The sequence below is a fragment of the Stigmatopora argus genome, chromosome 14 (assembly GCF_051989625.1).
Source record: "Stigmatopora argus isolate UIUO_Sarg chromosome 14, RoL_Sarg_1.0, whole genome shotgun sequence".
NCBI lineage: Eukaryota > Metazoa > Chordata > Actinopteri > Syngnathiformes > Syngnathidae > Stigmatopora > Stigmatopora argus.
The window spans coordinates 8,942,123-8,963,972 of NC_135400.1; the positions used below are offsets into that span (position 1 = coordinate 8,942,123).

Consider the following 21,850-nt stretch of genomic DNA (forward strand, 5'->3'; position numbering starts at 1 on the left):
GTATTGTAGACAAAGGCCTACAATTGCCTGGATAAATGCAGCACTCTCAGTCATTGCAGCTATGTGGCTGTTCTATTGGAGCCACATTGAGAAAACTATGTTAAAGTCAATGTATGCTGTTGACAAAAATAGACATAAAATGAACCCTAACCCTCTAGCCATAGCCCTAACTCTAGCACTAACCAGAACCCCTAATTTTACATCTGTTTTGGTCAACAGCATACACTGAGCTAAACAATTAATTTGTTTTTAGTTAATTTCTATGGGAAACGTTGATTTTAGATATGAGTAAATCGACATACGTGCTCATTCCCAGAACGCATTAAGCTCGTATCTCAAGGTACCGTTGTATATGACTTGTTGTGGAACACTCACTTTTTTATATTACCTAACCTTAACCCTCTAGCCCTAGCCCTAACCCTAACCCCAACCCTTGATTACAATGGCACTAGTAGAAATCACAGTGGTAGATGAGTCAAAAAATATTTGGACGTTTAACACCGTCAATGGCAGTGGAAGATGAGCAACCCTAACCCTAACAATAACCCTAACCCCAACCCTAGCCTTAACCCTAACCCTAACAATAATACTAACCCCAACCCTAACCCTAACTCAAAATTAATTCTGTGTTTACCACCACATGGAAAAAATAACAAAATAATTGTTGACGATTTCATTGTACTGGATACCAATACAAAAAAAAACAATTTGTGTGCGATGCGATAGTTTTTTGTTTGTTTGTCTTCTTTATTTTATTATTATTATTATTTCATTCCTAGCGAGTGACCTTCCTTCCTCACACGCCCCTGCTCATCGGCCAACCAGAATTAATTTCGGTCATTAATGTAGCTGACGGTCACATAACTAATTTAACATATATTTTAAAATGCTATTCATATATTATAGAGTATTATTTTAAAAACAAAAACAAAAAAAGAGTTCACTTTGAAGGTGAAAAACTACTACATAAATAGAGCCACGACTACATGTGACTTCCTGTGCGTGATGACGTCATCATATACGCTGTCAAAGTGACTCCAGGACAAACGTTTTTCTTCGAAAAACAGGTAAATTAAGTGTGATCAGAGTTATCGCATATTTTTCTTAACTATTGACAAGTCTAGCCCTCAATTACAAACAGTTTTCTGAGAAGCCGATTTCTAGAGTTGTTGTGTTAGCTTACAATACAGAGTTAGCCTGCTTGTTGTTGTTAGCTTGCTGTAGTAGTGAGTTAGCTTGACTGTTGTCAAGGTTTGTCATCAACGATGTGATTTCAATGGTATTTCGATGGAATTTGGCTGCACCAGGCTGTTCTCTCATTGCCCCTGACAAGGATCGACGTCACCAAACAATAAAACTATCTCATCGCACGTACATAATTTTTTATTTTTTTTTGTATCGGTACCCAGTACACTGAAATCGTCGACAATTATTGTTATTTTTTCATGTGGTGCTAAGCATAGATTTAATTTTGGGTTCGGGTTTGTTAGGGTTACGGTTATATTTAGGGGTAGGGTTGGTGTTAGGGTTATATTTAGGGTTAGGGTTATATTTAGGGTTAGGGTTAGGGTTATATTTAGGGTTAGGGTTGGTGTCAGCGTTAGGGTTAAATTTGGGGTTAGCGTTATGGTATTATTTAGGGTTAGGGTTGGTGTCAGCGTTAGGGTTGCTGTCAGCGTTAGGGTTATTTAGGGTTAGGGTTGGTGTCAGCGTTAGGGTTAGGGTTGGTGTCAGCGTTAGGGTTAGGGTTGGTGTCAGCGTTAGGGTTAGGGTTGGTGTCAGCGTTAGGGTTAGGGTTGGTGTCAGCGTTAGGGTTAGGGTTGGTGTCAGCGTTAGGGTTAGGGTTGGTGTCAGCGTTAGGGTTAGGGTTGGTGTCAGCGTTAGGGTTAGGGTTGGTGTCAGCGTTAGGGTTAGGGTTGGTGTCAGCGTTAGGGTTAGGGTTGGTGTCAGCGTTAGGGTTAGGGTTGGTGTCAGCGTTAGGGTTGGTGTCAGCGTTAGGGTTGCTGTCAGCGTTAGGGTTATATTTAGGGTTAGGGTTGGTGTCAGCGTTAGGGTTAAATTTAGGGTTAGCGTTATGGTTATATTTAGGGTTAGCGTTATGGTTATATTTAGGGTTAGTGTTGGGGTTCTATTTAGGGTTAGGGTTATATTTAGGGTTAGCGTTATGGTTATATTTAGGGTTACAGGTCAGCGTTAGGGTTAGGGTTGCTGTCAGCGTTAGGGTTATATTTAGGGTTAGGGTTGGTGTCAGCGTTAGGGTTATATTTAGGGTTAGGGTTGGTGTCAGCATTGGGGTTATATTTAGGGTTAGGGTTGGTGTCAGCATTAGGGTTATATTTAGGGTTAGGGTTGGTGTCAGCATTAGGGTTATATTTAGGGTTAGGGTTGCTGTCAGCGTTAGGGTTAGGGTTGGTGTCAGCGTTAGGGTTAGGGTTGGTGTCAGCGTTAGGGTTAGGGTTGCTGTCAGCATTAGGGTTAGGGTTGCTGTCAGCGTTAGGGTTAGGGTTGCTGTCAGCGTTAGGGTTGGTGTCAGCGTTAGGGTTATATTTAGGGTTAGGGTTGGTGTCAGCATTAGGGTTATATTTAGGGTTAGGGTTGTTGTCAGCGTTAGGGTTAGGGTTGCTGTCAGCGTTAGGGTTAGGGTTGGTGTCAGCGTTAGGGTTGCTGTCAGCGTTAGGGTTAGGGTTGCTGTCAGCGTTAGGGTTAGGGTTGCTGTCAGCGTTAGGGTTAGGGTTGCTGTCAGCGTTAGGGTTAGGGTTGCTGTCAGCGTTAGGGTTAGGGCTGCTGTCAGCTTTAGGGTTAGGGTTGCTGTCAGCCTTAGGGTTGGTGTCAGCGTTAGGGTTATATTTAGGGTTAGGGTTGGTGTCAGCATTAGGGTTATATTTAGGGTTAGGGTTGCTGTCAGCGTTAGGGTTGGTGTCAGCGTTAGGGTTGGTGTCAGCGTTAGGGTTGGTGTCAGCGTTAGGGTTGGTGTCAGCGTTAGGGTTATATTTAGGGTTAGGGTTGGTGTCAGCATTAGGGTTATATTTAGGGTTAGGGTTGCTGTCAGCATTAGGGTTAGGGTTGGTGTCAGCGTTAGGGTTAGGGTTGGTGTCAGCGTTAGGGTTGCTGTCAGCGTTAGGGTTAGGGTTGCTGTCAGCGTTAGGGTTAGGGTTGCTGTCAGCGTTAGGGTTAGGGTTGCTGTCAGCGTTAGGGTTAGGGTTGCTGTCAGCGTTAGGGTTAGGGCTGCTGTCAGCTTTAGGGTTAGGGTTGCTGTCAGCCTTAGGGTTGGTGTCAGCGTTAGGGTTATATTTAGGGTTAGGGTTGGTGTCAGCATTAGGGTTATATTTAGGGTTAGGGTTGCTGTCAGCGTTAGGGTTGGTGTCAGCGTTAGGGTTGGTGTCAGCGTTAGGGTTGGTGTCAGCGTTAGGGTTGGTGTCAGCGTTAGGGTTATATTTAGGGTTAGGGTTGGTGTCAGCATTAGGGTTATATTTAGGGTTAGGGTTGCTGTCAGCATTAGGGTTAGGGTTGGTGTCAGCGTTAGGGTTAGGGTTGGTGTCAGCGTTAGGGTTGCTGTCAGCGTTAGGGTTAGGGTTGCTGTCAGCATTAGGGTTAGGGTTGCTGTCAGCGTTAGGGTTAGGGTTGCTGTCAGCGTTAGGGTTATATTTAGGGTTAGGGTTGGTGTCAGCATTAGGGTTATATTTAGGGTTAGGGTTGGTGTCAGCATTAGGGTTATATTTAGGGTTAGCGTTATGGTTATATTTAGGGTTATATTTAGGGTTATATTTAGGGTTATATTTAGGGTTATATTTAGGGTTATATTTAGGGTTAGGGTTGATGTCAGCGTTAGGGTTATATTTAGGGTTAGCGTTATGGTTATATTTAGGGTTATATTTAGGGTTAGCGTTATGGTTATATTTAGGGTTAGCGTTATGGTTATATTTAGGGTTAGCGTTATGGCTATATTTAGAGTTAGCGTTATGGCTATATTTAGGGTTAGCGTTATGGCTATATTTAGGGTTAGCGTTATGGCTATATTTGGGGTTAGCGTTATGGTTATATCTAGGGTTAGCGTTATGGTTATATCTAGGGTTAGCGTTATGGCTATATCTAGGGTTAGCGTTATGGCTATATCTAGGTTTAGCGTTATGGCTATATCTAGGGTTAGCGTTATGGCTATATCTAGGGTTAGCGTTATGGCTATATCTAGGGTTAGCGTTATGGCTATATCTAGGGTTATCGTTATGGCTATATCTAGGGTTAGCGTTATGGCTATATCTAGGGTTAGCGTTATGGCTATATCTAGGGTTATCGTTATGGCTATATCTAGGGTTAGCGTTATGGCTATATCTAGGGTTAGCGTTATGGCTATATCTAGGGTTGGCGTTATGGCTATATCTAGGGTTAGCGTTATGGCTATATCTAGGGTTATCGTTATGGCTATATCTAGGGTTAGCGTTATGGCTATATCTAGGGTTAGCGTTATGGCTATATCTAGGGTTAGCGTTATGGCTATATCTAGGGTTAGCGTTATGGCTATATCTAGGGTTAGCGTTATGGCTATATCTAGGGTTAGCGTTATGGCTATATCTAGGGTTAGCGTTATGGCTATATCTAGGGTTAGCGTTATGGCTATATCTAGGGTTAGCGTTATGGCTATATCTAGGGTTAGCGTTATGGCTATATCTAGGGTTAGCGTTATGGCTATATCTAGGGTTAGCGTTATGGCTATATCTAGGGTTAGCGTTATGGCTATATCTAGGGTTAGCGTTATGGCTATATCTAGGGTTAGCGTTATGGCTATATCTAGGGTTAGCGTTATGGCTATATCTAGGGTTAGCGTTATGGCTATATCTAGGGTTAGCGTTATGGCTATATCTAGGGTTAGCGTTATGGCTATATCTAGGGTTAGCGTTATGGCTATATCTAGGGTTAGCGTTATGGCTATATCTAGGGTTAGCGTTATGGCTATATCTAGGGTTAGCGTTATGGCTATATCTAGGGTTAGCGTTATGGCTATATCTAGGGTTAGCGTTATGGCTATATCTAGGGTTAGCGTTATGGCTATATCTAGGGTTAGCGTTATGGCTATATCTAGGGTTAGCGTTATGGCTATATCTAGGGTTAGCGTTATGGCTATATCTAGGGTTAGCGTTATGGCTATATCTAGGGTTAGCGTTATGGCTATATCTAGGGTTAGCGTTATGGCTATATCTAGGGTTAGCGTTATGGCTATATCTAGGGTTAGCGTTATGGCTATATCTAGGGTTAGCGTTATGGCTATATCTAGGGTTAGCGTTATGGCTATATCTAGGGTTAGCGTTATGGCTATATCTAGGGTTAGCGTTATGGCTATATCTAGGGTTAGCGTTATGGCTATATCTAGGGTTAGCGTTATGGCTATATCTAGGGTTAGCGTTATGGCTATATCTAGGGTTAGCGTTATGGCTATATCTAGGGTTAGCGTTATGGCTATATCTAGGGTTAGCGTTATGGCTATATCTAGGGTTAGCGTTATGGGTATATCTAGGGTTAGCGTTATGGCTATATCTAGGGTTAGCGTTATGGCTATATCTAGGGTTAGCGTTATGGCTATATCTAGGGTTAGCGTTATGGCTATATCTAGGGTTAGCGTTATGGCTATATCTAGGGTTAGCGTTATGGCTATATCTAGGGTTAGCGTTATGGCTATATCTAGGGTTAGCGTTATGGCTATATCTAGGGTTAGCGTTATGGCTATATCTAGGGTTAGCGTTATGGCTATATCTAGGGTTAGCGTTATGGCTATATCTAGGGTTAGCGTTATGGCTATATCTAGGGTTAGCGTTATGGCTATATCTAGGGTTAGCGTTATGGCTATATCTAGGGTTAGCGTTATGGCTATATCTAGGGTTAGCGTTATGGCTATATCTAGGGTTAGCGTTATGGCTATATCTAGGGTTAGCGTTATGGCTATATCTAGGGTTAGCGTTATGGCTATATCTAGGGTTAGCGTTATGGCTATATCTAGGGTTAGCGTTATGGCTATATCTAGGGTTAGCGTTATGGCTATATCTAGGGTTAGCGTTATGGCTATATCTAGGGTTAGCGTTATGGCTATATCTAGGGTTAGCGTTATGGCTATATCTAGGGTTAGCGTTATGGCTATATCTAGGGTTAGCGTTATGGCTATATCTAGGGTTAGCGTTATGGCTATATCTAGGGTTAGCGTTATGGCTATATCTAGGGTTAGCGTTATGGCTATATCTAGGGTTAGCGTTATGGCTATATCTAGGGTTAGCGTTATGGCTATATCTAGGGTTAGCGTTATGGCTATATCTAGGGTTAGCGTTATGGCTATATCTAGGGTTAGCGTTATGGGTATATCTAGGGTTAGCGTTATGGCTATATCTAGGGTTAGCGTTATGGCTATATCTAGGGTTAGCGTTATGGCTATATCTAGGGTTAGCGTTATGGCTATATCTAGGGTTAGCGTTATGGCTATATCTAGGGTTAGCGTTATGGCTATATCTAGGGTTAGCGTTATGGCTATATCTAGGGTTAGCGTTATGGCTATATCTAGGGTTAGCGTTATGGCTATATCTAGGGTTAGCGTTATGGCTATATCTAGGGTTAGCGTTATGGCTATATCTAGGGTTAGCGTTATGGCTATATCTAGGGTTAGCGTTATGGCTATATCTAGGGTTAGCGTTATGGCTATATCTAGGGTTAGCGTTATGGCTATATCTAGGGTTAGCGTTATGGCTATATCTAGGGTTAGCGTTATGGCTATATCTAGGGTTAGCGTTATGGCTATATCTAGGGTTAGCGTTATGGCTATATCTAGGGTTAGCGTTATGGCTATATCTAGGGTTAGCGTTATGGCTATATCTAGGGTTAGCGTTATGGCTATATCTAGGGTTAGCGTTATGGCTATATCTAGGGTTAGCGTTATGGCTATATCTAGGGTTAGCGTTATGGCTATATCTAGGGTTGGCGTTATGGCTATATCTAGGGTTGGCGTTATGGCTATATCTAGGGTTGGCGTTATGGCTATATCTAGGGTTGGCGTTATGGCTATATCTAGGGTTGGCGTTATGGCTATATCTAGGGTTGGCGTTATGGCTATATCTAGGGTTGGCGTTATGGCTATATCTAGGGTTGGCGTTATGGCTATATCTAGGGTTGGCCTTATGGTTATATCTAGGGTTGGCGTTATAGGTATATTTAGGGTTAGGGCTAGAGGGTTGGGGGTTAGGGCTAGGGTTCTCAAGTTGTTGTGTTAGCTCGCACTACTGAGTTAGTCCGCTCGTTGTTGTTAGCTCGCACTACTCGGTTAGCCCGCTCGTTGTTGTTAGCTCGCACTGCTCGGTTAGCCCGCTCGTTGTTGTTAGCTTGCACTACTCGGTTAGCCCGCTCGTTGTTGTCAGCTTGCACGACTTGGTTAGCCCGCTCGTTGTTGTTAGCTTGCACTACTCAGTTAGCCCGCTCGTTGTTGTTAGCTTGCACTACTCAGTTAGCTTTACTGTTGTTGTCATGTTTGTCATCAATGATGTGATTTGAATGTTATTTCAATGGTATTTGGCTACACCAGGCTGTTCACTCATTGCCTTTGACAAGGATCGACGTCCAGTTCATCTAAACTGAGGAGATGCTCATCTTTCACTTCCATTAATGGTGTTAGACGTCCAATTCATTTTGACTGGTCTACCACATTGATATCTTGTGTCATTGTATTCTTGTAAATTCCTTCATCCGCCTCATTCAGTCAATGGTACTCTGAGTTAATTTCAAAATTTATTTAGTGCAAATAGTTTGCCTTGAACAGCCGCTGGGTGTAAACACATTAAATGTTACTGCACTTTACTATCATTTTCCTTTCTTCTCCCCAATTGTAGGTATACTGAAAATACATTGTAGAGTTATAATGGCACTGAGGACCGTGTGTCGCCTCTTGGTTCAACCCCAGAAATTTGCTATTCTGTCCCTCACCCGAGCTCAGAGGACAGCAGCATATGTTAAATTGGGTAAGTCATCCATTTGGTGAACCTTTCATTGAATTTATTTCTTCTTCATGGTCACTCACACATCAATACATGAACATGTCATACAGTACAGTCCAATAAGAAATGCAATACCTCAAGCAAGGCTAGTTCCACATCAAGTAGGTTTAAACAGGCCCCTTACATAATATTGCTGTTTAATCTATGTTTGTGCCCTGAGCTAAAGCTGAGTAGAGACTTTAACATTCATCCAGCCATTTACTGGGTCACTTTCATCTCGCACGGAGAACTCTCCATGAAGAAAAATGCCATCAACCTCTTGTGCACTATCTAAGATTCAAAGCTTTCATTTGCAACCACATTATTCTTCACCTTTTTTTGTTTTGGATTTTTTTCAGATGCAGAGAAAGCTGAAAAGCCTAAAGCGTGTAAGTTGAGAAATGTTTTTGGGAGTAAGGATGAAAGTCTTTTATAATTGAAGGTTAAATATGATGTGCTCCTAATTCAAATGCCAACAGCTAAAGTCCAGTTCAACTGGCGTGATGCTCTGGACCTGGAGGGACTCCTGACAGAGGAAGAGGTGCTTATCAGGGACTCCTTTAGAACCTACTGCCAAGATAAATTGATGCCTCGCATCATCTTAGCAAACAGAAATGAAGGTAAGAGACCTGCACTACATTGTTTGAGCATTTCACATTTGACGGTTTTGTAAATTGCTTATTTGATATTTGGAAGCATTTTCCTCCACATATGGACTTGCTTGGGGAAAAGAAACACTGTCCATGAATACATTTTATTTTTTTTAGTCTGATGGTATTTTTTTTTTAATCATACGACTATACCATTGTCATATTTGAAAGACTTACAACTGTCATTTTCTTTTAGTGTTCCACAGAGAAATAGTATCTGAGATGGGAGAGATGGGTGTCCTGGGTCCAACCATTAAAGGTCAGTGTTCGGTCTACTTTAGAATTTGCTCCTGTGGATGTGAACATTGCACACCTACAAACTTACTTAATGAATAATCTGACACATCATTTTTTTTCATGGTATGGCAGTATTAATCGTTTAAATGCCACATAACCTGAATTATCTCATGTGGCTAAATTTCAATCTTCTAAATCAAAATTTACATCCTTTTTGATTTGATACAAAGGATATGGTTGTGCGGGGACAAGCTACGTGGCCTACGGTTTGATCGCCAGAGAAGTAGAGGGTGTAGACAGTGGTTACCGTTCAGTCATGAGCGTGCAATCATCGCTGGTCATGCATCCCATAAATGCCTATGGAACTGAGGAGCAGAAGCAGAAGTACCTGCCCAAGCTGGGTAAGAACAAGCAAAGCAATCTGCTGCTCTGAGAAGAATTGTTACTTATTTATTACCAGTCAGAATCTGCTGCACAGGTAAGAAACATCACAAAAACATGTTGTTTTCGTATTTAGCTCGTGGAGAGATCCTAGGTTGTTTCGGCCTGACCGAGCCAAATCACGGCAGTGACCCGAGCGGTATGGAGACCAGGGCAAAGTACAACCCGTCCAGTCACACATACTCCCTTACTGGCTCCAAGACATGGTGAATTTTTGCTATGTAATTCTTTTTTTTTTTGTAATGCAGCTGATTTTTTAAAAATCAACTTCGTTGGTTTGATGTAATATACTAAAGTGCCACACAGTGGCAGTCTTTGCACTCGAATTAGTGTATCTAAATCTGACTGCTAAGATTTCATATAGTTAGGTTAATTCCAAGTCTGACCGAAATATTGTATATTAAAGGTACATAAACGGTTCTGAAATATGACTTTGCCCTCCTACTAGTTTTCAAAAATATGCCTTACAAGACTGGCATCCTTCAAAAATTGAATGAATGTCAGAGGGCATTACTCTGGTGGTTTTGTTGCTCCAAATGACAGGATCACAAACTCTCCAGTAGCGGACATCGCAGTGGTGTGGGCAAAATGTGATGATGGAAAGATTCGTGGCTTTATCCTAGAACGAGGCATGAAAGGTTTCTCCACGCCAAAGATCGAGGGCAAATTTTCCCTGAGAGCATCTGCCACTGGCATGATCGTCATGGATGAGGTGGAGGTTCCTGAGGAGAACCTGCTTCCCAATGTGTCTGGACTTAAGGTAAGGGGAGTGATACTTTTCTACTACTGATGTGCAAAATACTTAAAAATGTCTGTCTTTTGAAATTGGCTTTGATTCTTCCAGGGTCCATTTGGCTGCTTGAACAATGCTCGTTATGGCATCGCATGGGGAGCTCTGGGGGCTGCAGAGTTCTGCTTCCACGCAGCGCGTCAGTACACGCTCGACAGGTCAGATAAGCAATGTCGACATGATCTTTATTCCTGTTTCATTTGCTGTGACCCATTTTGGAATTAAAGATAAAGACAGTATACCGTGTTCTGGTTCTTTCTCTAAACTAGGATCCAGTTTGGAGTACCGCTTGCACGGAACCAGCTAATGCAGAAAAAAATGGCTGACATGCTGACGGAGATCACCCTTGGTCTGCAGTCCTGTCTGCAGCTGGGAAGACTCATCGATGAGAAAAAGTAAGAAGTGACCTAAGGGTTTTGATTTGGACGTCCACTCCTCTCAATGGCAGTTATAATAACAATAATAATAATTGTAATATTTTCTAGCATGTCTTAACCAAGCCTGTGTGTAAGCAGGGCGGCTCCAGAAATGATCTCCATGTTAAAGAGGAACAGTTGCGGTAAAGCTCTGGACATTGCGAGACAGGCCAGAGACATGCTGGGGGGAAACGGCATCGCAGACGAGTACCACATCATTCGCCACGTTATGAACTTGGAGGCCGTCAACACTTATGAAGGTACAAAGAGCCACAAAATTGCTCTACAAATGCATGCATGTTTGTATTTTTTTTTTTACCAAGCATTTTAATTTGAATTGAACATATGTCATCGACGGCAACGGCCAATAAATTAAAATTGATATCGGTGGCTTAGAAATATTTTTTTTGCCCACTGTTAATGGCCTGTTCTTCTCTTCCTCCCTACCCTCAGGTACACATGATATCCATGCATTGATCTTGGGCAGAGCAATCACTGGACTGCAATCCTTCACTGTGAACTAATAAACTCACAATTATTTGGCTGCTTTCAACCAAATGGAGTCAGCTGGGACAAATGATGGACACGTCTGTTTTCGAAAATGACTTTATTCTATCTGATCATTGGTGATATGAATGACACATTTTCATTTGATATTTTGTTTCAACAAAATTGATCAATTACCAATAAATCAACTGTCAAGGTTAGATTTGGTGTTGGTTATGGACTAAATGTAATTCAGTTCTTTAAAAATGACAAATTTTCAAGTGCAACTATTTTGTAATGGTTCTTGTAGTCATGACTCATCATGATGCTTCAGCACTTTACCGCCTTTGCGTTGTTTGCTAGAGGTCAATTTTGTATTGCAGTGCTTTAAATAAAACTATCTAATAGTTCAAACTTGCCACATGTTTTGGGGATGTGTGCTCTGTTGGGATCCTATGGAATAATCAAAACCTTAAATTATCTCTGGCAATCTGCATTCACTCACTCCCGGTCCTACCGGTAAAAATAAATTAAACATCTATTGCAGTTGTGGGCATCCAATGAAATAAGTTTAATGTGTGGGCAGACATTTCCAATGATTGGCAGCTCATCTCTGGTAATACATGAGGGTGTGAGGGTCGCTGGCAAATAAAGATACAATATTGAACGTCTGACACTTGGAAGTAGAGGGAATTCAAGATCCACAAATCCCTTACTTCATAGCTCTTATATAAGGAAATTATTTTTTTCTTAGGCTGTTGGCAAAGATGTGACGCTTGCCTTGTAAACTGGGGGGAAATAAAAGCTGTGATCCTCTGCCATCTCACTAATTTTCCCTCAACCTCACTGATGCAGCAGCCATACATTAATATTTAAAATGACAGATTTAATCATCATGGATTAGAAGCCATTTGAAATGGGGGGCAATCACAATCATGAGTTCAAAGGCACTCATAATTGCCTATCTCTGGTCTTATTCATATATTTGACATTGAAAGACATCCTCTAACTAGGAAATGCCATTTCTCGAGAAATTGCGACGATAGCTTTGCTGTGATGATCGGTAAACACCGTAGAAACTTCCTGTTGATTTTGGAGTCTTGGGTTTAATTCCTATTAATTTGGGGGATTTTGGGTGGATTTTTGGCTGTCAATGGCATCCCCTATATGACACTAAGGGAGTGACAAAATGTTTAAAAATCAATGAATAAATATAAATGGTAAATAAATATATGTATTAATTTATTTCTTTATTTTTATTCTTTTATCTTTTAATTTTGTCACTCCTGTGATTTCATAGAGTAAACTTTTTATAGCCACTAAATATCACAATGTTTTATAGTTTTCTTAAATCCTGTGTAACCTGAAATATTGAAGTTGGCAATATTCTACAATAAAAATAACTTGATTTATCCTGTCCAGAGTAAATAGCCCATATCTGTAGTTTGGATAAACCTAAATGAATACAGCTGAATTATGTTCAGAAGCTCTTTGCTTACATGAGCCAACAGCTTCTGGCTAACTTGAGGGAATTAAGGGCAACATAAGCCAGGCATGTTGATTGCATGAGCTGAGAGCTGATCATTCAGTGCCTCTGCTGGCTGGCTGAGCAGCATCAACCTTCAGCTTTTTACTGGACATGAATGGACCTGCGGCTCCAACTAAAAGGTGAGACTTGAAGACAAAATTATTTAATTCTCTCTTGGGCAACTCTTAAGCCCCTGTTCTAGGTCTTGACTTTCTATTCGTTTTGACTAACTAACCCGTCAATGGCTCTCAAAAGAGCATTCACAGCCATCCCCCCAGTTTAAATGATTTGGATGTCTATTGTTGTCAATTGCAGGCATTGTGTTAATAATAAATTTTCTCTCATTCATTTTTGGAAAATGTAATTTTGATCCATTTTTAAAAAGAATATAAACAGTGCATTTTGCATTATGCATGAGCATAAGGACCTCAAAAGATAAAACAGCAATTGTTCTATTTATGTAGGTATTTAGAAGTGTTATTAATGTTTTATTTATTTGGGGCCATAAGTAGAATTTCCTTTCTATTCATTTTTAATAATTTATTAATAAAAAATGAAATATATATAATTTATATATATATATATATATATATATATATATATATATATATATATATATATATATATATATATATATATATATTTTTTTTTTTTACTTTATTAGGTAACGTTTTTAAAATGACCAAAAACTATACTAAAAGGTCAAGTAACATGGCTGTAACATCTCTTTTTTTCCTTTCAGACCCATCCCGTGAGCAGTTTTTTTTTCTTTGCGGGGGTGCTTCATTTGGAAAGAAGCATCACTTGTATCCACATTGAAGTGAGCGGGATAAGGACGAAAAGCTTTTTCCACAATCATGAACAGATATAATTCTTCAGCGTGGAACTCAACGGGCGATGCCCATGCCTATTTATATTCCAACTCCTTAGAAGACCCTCTATACAAGCAGTACAAGCCTGTGGCAAAGCAACTAATCCCTCTTCCCAAAGCAGTGATCTACCTGCTCATGGCAGCGCTGGTAGTGGTTGGAGTGGCATATGCAATCATTGGACATCTCATTAAGGATCTGGTCATTGATATCGCAGGTATGTTTCCTTGCCAATCTTGCGAAAAGGAAGAACCTGAAGCCACATTTAATTCTATGCTACTACATGTGGGAATTTCTTAGCTGTTGTACAGATGTACATGATTGGAATTTATCTATGAATGATAAAAAAAGATCACAAAAAGGGTCACCCCACTTTTGTCAAATCATACAAGGGACAAATACAAGTACAGAGAATGAAAGAATGATCTTCTATAAATTTATAATTACAATTCAATGTTTAACTCGGCATCACAGTGGTCGAGTGGTTGGCACATTGGTCTCAAAGTTCTGTGATCAAAGGTTCAATTTGCAGCAGAAGGATGAAAGTGATCAGCCATCATCAGTGGCACTGAAACATTAACAGTCTTAAGAAATTGCTCAAATTAGTTTTTTTTCGGCAAATTCTCAAACACATGAATTGATTTAGTGAATAAATTTGAGGGCCTTTTTCTTTTTATTCCCCCCAAAAGACAATTTGAGGGGTTTTTATGTTGTTTTTCCACCAAAAAGAAACCGTAGCAATTATTCATTACTTTTTAAACATTCAGCAAATCACTTTGTATGAAATACTGTTCAGACATAAAAATACTTTGAATGAAATTATCTTGGAAAATAAGTATTCGATCCATAACAATTGGTGCTTGACCAAATACTTATTTGCCCTACCCATTACCCCCCTGCATTTTTATGTCAATCAATTTTTACAACCTATCCTCCAGTGCCTACTAATACAAATTTGTTGTCCCTCATCTTCAGATTGCATGTTGGGTCCACTTGCCAATGAAGACAAAGAACAGGACAACAACCCAGAGCGCCTAAGCAGCCACCCCCAACCACACCCATTTGCTCACAACGCTTTCCACGTGTGGGACCAGGAGGATGTGATTGTTCCTCTCCATCTGGAAGTCAGCCCTGAGACAAGCCCGCTGTTGCTGGCCACCATTCCCTACATCCCCTCTTTCTTCCCACATCTCCACAGCCCGACAAGTCAGAACTCTCCTGCCCTCCCCGAGCCATCAGATCAGAGTCTGCATTGAAGATGATGACCACAATCCCAAAGAAGAAATAATAGTCAATTACACTGCGTGAACCCATCAAAAAGGATGCCTCGTGCAGACTTACCAGGAGATTAAGCCACCGTGCGCTTGCCTATTTAGGCTGCATGTTCTTGTTAATAATGCAACACTCAAGACTTAGCTTTGTTCTAGACTTCAGAAAACCATGACACCAGACAGTACAGTGAAGAAGGATTACCATAGAAGATCATTGGATTATTTCTGTGTGCCTGAGCTTCCGTGTACAGATTTTAAAATACATTCTTGGTACATATAGTTAATAATACGTCGATGCAGGCATTAAAACATAAAACAATTTACAGCCATTAACAGTGATGGATGTCTATCGCTGTCAATGGCAGGCAATATTAATTTATGAAATAATGATGTGACAGTAGGAATATTTCAGTAGGATTTTTTTCCTTAATTTCAGTGATATGTATTTACTTTATTCTTATTTTGCTATCACCCTTTTTGTGATATTTAATTTGAAAGGAAGGGTATGCAAATTTTAAAAAAGTTATGTTTTTTTTAAATTAAAAAATAGAGATAAATCACTGGATTTGCTATTGAAAGTCCATTCTCAGGTCTCGAAACGAGTTGACAATCAAGAGTTGTGGATTTATTTGATCAATTCATTGATTTCTCTATTTTTTGTTGACAGCCGAAGTTGGCACACATACCCACCCTCTGAAAAACATTGTAACTACAATGTCGCCCATGACAAAAATGAGTTTGTGAGTAGTGTAATTTTACAACTTTGTAATTTCCAAAATGTTCTAGTTTAAGAGGGTCTAGTATGTATAGTAAGTACCCTTTTAATTGACCAGTCGACTCCCTGAATAAAATGTGTGAGTAAGACAGGCAGCCATTCAAACCTTTAACGGAGCCAGATGGCTGTTACACACTTCACTAAAAGGCTATTTGAAGTCGAAGGGGGATTAACCTTAAAACGAAGACTTAAGGAGTTCCAGGGAATCCACTTGAACACAACAAGTCTTAATCCTGGTGTGTATTTTGTGCAGTAGGTATTTCCCCAGGTGGAGTTCACGGCCCAAAGGTTCACACATCTTCTAGATCATTTTACTGAAAGATGTTGGTGAACGTTGGAGTTTTTTCCCCCCCACATTGATCCACATAGGGATGAGTATCAACTCATTGGTTGCCATTAACAGCGATAGCCATCCCATCCAGTTAAACTGGGAGTGTAATTAACATGCTCAGTTGCTAAAAAAATAAGTGCTAAGGTCACAGTAACTTGAGCGGATATAGCAAAGATCTCAAACTCAAATCTTTGTTATACAGTCTAGATGTGTAGATATATTTCCATTGGAGGGCCTTTGTGTCAAGCAACTTATAAATGTGAAAGAATTAACTTAACAAAATGCCTGTGTCGCATAACACAATTTATCTGTGCATTTAGAGAGGTTTGCCCCAGTCAATATTTTTTTCCTTAATTTAGCATAAAAGGCAACTTTGGAATTAATCATTCAGGAAGAAATTTAGGGGTTCCAAAGGTTGAAAAATGTTTATTTCATCTTTTAAATTGAATCTCAGATTTAGCTGTACAATTTCTTTTTTTTTTTTTTTTTACATATATCGGCATAAACTGATATTTTCCATTTTTTTCATATGCGCACAAATACCTTTCACATGATTTTAAAAAGTAATACAATAGCGCTATACTTTTTTTAAAAAGTCTTCTATACCAAACTCAGGAGTCCAGGCGACAAATGGGACCGTCATAGACCATTTGTAGGTTGACCTTGTGTCCGACAAGCTCTCTGATGTTGTTGATGCCATATTTAATCATGGTGGGTCTGTTGGACACAAAAGACTGGATGAGCAAAAACGTCATTGAAAAAGAGAGTATGTCTAAATATGCTTTACAAGAGTATTTTCACCATACAAATGAACAAAAGACAGACGTGATGCCTTAACCTTAACCAAAACAAAATACATGATCATAAAACATCACTAATTAAAAAATAATTCACTGATGATTTCATTTGAATTAGCTAATTTGAAAACTTTCCCACATAATAAAATGAAGAGATAACACTACTATGGATTCCTGTGTGTTTTATTTATTTACCTTTCTAAAGACAGGCCCCACGCAATAACAGACACGTCCTCAGGGAGACCCATAGGCAACAGCATTTCTGGTCTGAAGACGCCAGAATTCCCAACTTCCACCCATTTTTTTAACCCTGTATATTTACAGAAACATATGTTAACACAAATAACACTTGTATTCCACTGCTGCCAAAACAATGTATGAGATCAAAATACTGACCATAAACATAGTAACTATATTTATTTAATTTTGGATTTAACTCTTTCAGCGCCATTGACAATGATAGATGTCCAATCAGTGGCACTTTTAATCCTAAGGTGAATTTAAATGAGTTTATTATGAGTAGACCCAGTACAAAAGAATTGGGCGAGTGTTGATAGCCAACTAACTCTGAGCCCTCCCAATTCAAATGGATTGGACGTCAATTGCCCTCAAGGGTAGCTGAAGAGTTAATACTGGTGCTGTAGTCAAAGCTGGTAAATGAAAAGCTGAATACCTTCATGATAGCTGAAAACTTCCATACTAGGTTCTGTGTAAGGGTTATAAGCAGGTTTGAAGCGCAGCTTGGTGATCCCTAGAAAACAAACAAGTGTGTGACATATTTGGGCATTTCTGACTCAATTTCTACATAACCTTAGGTGACAGTGTGCCACACTACCAGTAGAAGTTCATTTTTTTTGTACTTTTAAGCAATTGTTTCCGCAAAAATTCCAATTGCTTAATTTTTTTAGCAATAAATTTCAAATATTTTAAAGCATTGGATAGCAGGATAGTTTAGATTTAAAATAATTTAATAATATAAATAATAAAATGCCAAGTATAGTCCTAATTTACTCAATTTTCGTTCCTGAAAAAACAAGCACAAACAAATATGAGCTCACTGAAAGGCATTCAAGTTCAAATTATTTAATCATTTGCAAAATTTGGTTTGAGATTTAATATGTAAATTGTAACCTAATTTGGTGAAGAACTGATGCAGAACACCCATGAGGTCCCCCAAGGTGAGGCCATAGTCAGCCACCACACCCTCAATCTGGTGGAACTCGGCCAGATGGGTGGCGTCTAATGTCTCATTCCTGAACACCCGATCGATGGAGAAGTATTTGACAGGGGTGAACTTCTCCTGGTGGGAAGAAACACAATTAGACCTCACCACAACATCACTACGTCAAACATGTTACAGACAAACATGCTGAGCTTAAATCTTTGCTCATCACAGAAAGCTTTCCAAGAAATGTTGGAACTTAACAGAAAGGATTTACTCTGCTTTCGATGCCATGAGCTTTGGGCAAGGTCAGACAACTGGCATGTGATGTTTGCAAGTTGCGTCTGGGAGTGTACAAGAGCAAAAGCAGCCTATATATTCTTCCAGTCAAATGTTTGTAGGCGCAATGTGAAGTCTTTTAAAAAGTATTTGTTAGCCTCTTTAGTGTCAAATGCAAACAATTTGAACATTAAAAAGGTACCTGTTGTGCAAGTTTATACAGCATGCGTGCGCTGACTGCCGTAGTGTGTGTGCGGAGGATATTCTTCTGGGCCTCCTCAAGTTTCCATTCGCATTTGTACCTAAGAAGCATTCATGAGGGCAGCACATTAAAATGTACTTAACGCTTCTGCTTTCCTGTCAGAATTTAGCCCTGTTATTTACAAATGCAGTAAGGATCAAATTATATAGCTTTTATTTCTAGTAAATGTTAAGCGGATTTGCATTCTGGGTTAATAAAGTAATTCCCCATTTCGTATTGGCTCATTTTCCTTGACTCACATTTGAATCTTCAATTCTTCTTGGAATGCTCTTCACAGAGTGCAAGAGTCTTTATGGATAGCTATGATCGTTGGTTAACTCATTGACAGTCATTGAGGTGACAGAATGTAATCTATCTGAACTGGGAGGGCTGGCAGCAAATATTTATTCACTGCTAGCCTTCCCAGCTCAAATGGATTGCACGTCTACTCGTAATAAAGTCATCTAAATTCACACCAAAGATTAAAAGAGCCATTGGACAGCCAGCATCACCAATGGCACTTAGAAATTGGATTTTACGGGCGATCTGGAGCTCTGTGCTGTTGAATGCTAAAATGTTGCATTCACTTGACACATGACAACAAGTGAATGTCTTACCCTTGCGAACCATAGCCACCCTCAGAGTGGACCCTCTTCACTCTCTCCAAGTAGTCTTGTGGAAACTCGCGGGCGAGAGCAGGGTCTGACAAACAAACAAAAATACAATGACTTGCGGTGCAAAAATAATCATCAACCTTTATTGGTGGAACAATATCTGCCACATTCTGTCTCACCAGACAGGAAGAAGGTGTCATGTTGGTCTCGGGCTGGATGCTGCTGTGGCTGAAAAAGGGAGTCAAAGTTCCAGAAAGAGCTTTCGATGAAGTTGTTGGTTGGCATCTCAGTGAAACTGGAAGCACAAAATAGATGTCAGAGCTTAGCTCATTCATGCATGCACACAATTCATTTTCAGATAAAGAATTGGACGTTATGCTCGAGGAATCACAGGTATGTTTCTGAGATTATTTACTAAAAGCAACTCACCCCATCTCCAGGAAAATCTGTCTGAACTGCGTTCGCACCTTCATCAGCGGGTGTAAGTGGCCAGAGTCAAGTACCACACCCATTGCATCAAAGTTGTACGGTTTGAAATTCTTCTCTTTCCAATTGCCACTGCAATGCAATACATGCTTTAGTATAGAAACCTCACTAAAATAGAATTGTTCCCATTTGCATTAATCAACAACGATATTCAGTCATTTTTATTTTAACTTCACCTTTGCAAATTCACACCTTAGTATTGTGCTTACTTATTAAATTGTACACCACATGAACGAAGAAACAAAATTTATAAATACTAAGCTACTTTCACTATTTACAGTTTTTGTACTGCCCTGCCTTTAGAACAAAATCCCCATCTTTGGACCTGTCCCCTTTTAATGGGCATTCAATTCTCTGCGTCCACTGTCTGAAACCCTGCATACTGTCACTGAATGACAGAAGAGAGCAGACCAGACGAACTCAAAGATTTTGCACAAAAAGTGTTTAAAGAAAAACTGGACCCACGTGGCAATCATCTCAGGGGTGAGCTCAGTCTCCTGTTTGGTGACAGTGGTGCTGAAAGTGCTGCCTTTTGTGATCCAGTAAGATTTAACCGTCCTAAACATGTGAATCAAAATCATTAAATCGAACATCACTACATGACTTTTCAGAATTTCATTTATTTATTTATTTTAGAAAAATAAGTCTACTTAACATCAAACCACTCATTATCAATTCTATTCATCCCACGACTATACATAGAAAGAAACCATCCAGAACTTACACCTCAGCAAGAAGTTTTCGCTTCTTCAGCTCATTTTTTTCTTTCTCGTCCAGGTTTGAAGAGTCACCTTTCTGAACTAGAAGTAGTTTCTCTCGGACCTGATCCTCAATGTTTTCCACCTGTGGACCCAAACCACGCCACAAAAACATAATACATCCACTCAAACTCAGGAAAATCAAACATAAAAAGGTACTGTGCACAATTAAATTTCCTTTTAGTGGAATACATACAGATCTGAATATCCTCGGTCCGCCTTCGTGTCCTTTGTCCATACGGATCCACTTATTGGACATGGCCTTACTGAAGCCAATCTTTCCATAGGACAATTTCTACACACATGCATAAACACTGTTCAGACATAGAAATGCACTGCCCTAACTTAAAAAAAAGTGAACTGAGAAATAACTAGTTTTGATGTCAAAGATGAGAATGCATCGGTTCACATGCGTATGAAATTGGTCCAAAAATAACTTGAACCGACAAACAGCTCAATCATAGACTTATAAATCTGTTTATCGAAATTAGCTTTACAGTATTCAAACAAATTATTATCATGCTGAATTATAACACCAATGAATTGAACTGAATCAGAATCTTACTAATGTGAACTGTCCCAATTATATCGCTCTCCATATGTTGAGATACGGATAGAAAAGTTTCTCTTGGAAAGATTCACAGACCATTATTTCAATGAGATAGGACTAACCCTTTTTCCAGCCTTACCATAAGGTCACTTTGGGAAAGACCGTCCTGTGGGACAGCATTGAAGACCCTGGCTTCCTGGCTCCCTTGATCAGCAATCTCCTTGCCCTCCTCCGTCAATTCCCAATGTTTGGAGGAGCGAAGCTCGGCTGAAATTATCTGAGGGCCAGAAAACAAACAGTACTTTTAACAATATTTATTCTCCTCACCTAATAGCTCTTGTTTAAGCAGCTTTTTGGGGAAAAAAAAGATTTTTGATGCCTCATTTTGATTCCTTACTAGAAACATATTTTCAAATCCATCTAAGTACTACATCAGCCTATTTAAATAAGGAAAATATTATGTTAACATTTGATAATGCTCCTCATGCGCGTTACACCTAGTCAAAAGTTGCCACAGATAATCATTATCGCCCTCTTCCTTGTCTTTAAATCTCTTTTATTGTCCCGACCCGTGATTGATAGTTTTGAGATGAATGATCATTTATTTGTTGCATTTATAATATGTAATACGTTGATTCATGCAGAGCACAGAAGACCAGTCTGACTACTACTCATTGCGTCAGTCACAAATATTGAGGCACCAGCCTGACTTCCGCTGCAACTCGCACCGCAGTAACTCACATCGCCAAGAGACTGCAGACTCTTAACAGCCCCCACGATGACTTGATGGTCCACTCCGAGGCTGCACGCCACATTGAGGCTTTCCACGCCATCGTTAGCCTTTTCAAGACGCTGGAGAAGCGTCTCAAGCACCCGCGTGTCTGCCATAGCCGGCCGCTGCTGAGCTCAAAGAGAGCGGAAGTGATGCCACAGCTTCTATTTTATTGTATTTTTTTTTCCAGATTGGGGTATTACTTTTATTTACTTCAATCACTGGAACTTTTAGGTTCAGTGTTATTGCCTACACGAATTGACACGAACACTATTCAAATTATATATTGTGTCCTGATTCTAAAATTACAAATTACGTTACCCCCGTGCAGAGCTCTCATCTACAAAACTGAAGTGCCAGTAGTCCGCGAGCATCCTCTAGCGGTAGGCGAAATATT

The 21,850-nt window shown here is 39.9% G+C and overlaps 3 protein-coding genes across 3 annotated transcripts; 2 read left to right on the top strand and 1 right to left on the bottom strand.

Moving 5' to 3' along the window:
- The first annotated feature begins 949 nt into the window (after window positions 1-949).
- Window positions 950-11,439, top strand: LOC144089074 (glutaryl-CoA dehydrogenase, mitochondrial-like). Its single transcript, XM_077619924.1, has 12 exons — window positions 950-1,067; window positions 7,857-7,985; window positions 8,360-8,389; window positions 8,480-8,620; window positions 8,847-8,909; window positions 9,118-9,288; window positions 9,405-9,534; window positions 9,872-10,088; window positions 10,173-10,276; window positions 10,388-10,513; window positions 10,634-10,794; window positions 10,988-11,439. Exons 2-12 carry the CDS (start codon window positions 7,886-7,888, stop codon window positions 11,056-11,058), a joined length of 1,314 nt encoding a protein of 437 aa, XP_077476050.1. The 5' UTR covers window positions 950-1,067; window positions 7,857-7,885; the 3' UTR covers window positions 11,059-11,439.
- Window positions 11,440-12,579: 1,140 nt separating this feature from the next.
- Window positions 12,580-16,755, top strand: LOC144087996 (uncharacterized). Its single transcript, XM_077618172.1, has 3 exons — window positions 12,580-12,688; window positions 13,291-13,634; window positions 14,393-16,755. The coding sequence occupies exons 2-3, from the start codon at window positions 13,406-13,408 to the stop codon at window positions 14,671-14,673; spliced, it is 510 nt and encodes a 169-aa protein (XP_077474298.1). The 5' UTR covers window positions 12,580-12,688; window positions 13,291-13,405; the 3' UTR covers window positions 14,674-16,755.
- farsa (phenylalanyl-tRNA synthetase subunit alpha) lies at window positions 16,201-21,737 on the bottom strand. The gene is made up of 13 exons (XM_077618169.1): window positions 21,423-21,737; window positions 20,821-20,958; window positions 20,328-20,426; window positions 20,098-20,216; window positions 19,839-19,931; window positions 19,317-19,445; window positions 19,067-19,182; window positions 18,891-18,975; window positions 18,235-18,334; window positions 17,723-17,891; window positions 17,265-17,342; window positions 16,787-16,901; window positions 16,201-16,511 (listed from the first exon to the last, which is right to left on the bottom strand). Exons 1-13 carry the CDS (start codon window positions 21,567-21,569, stop codon window positions 16,406-16,408), a joined length of 1,494 nt encoding a protein of 497 aa, XP_077474295.1. The 5' UTR covers window positions 21,570-21,737; the 3' UTR covers window positions 16,201-16,405.
- Between the last annotated feature and the right edge of the window lie 113 nt (window positions 21,738-21,850).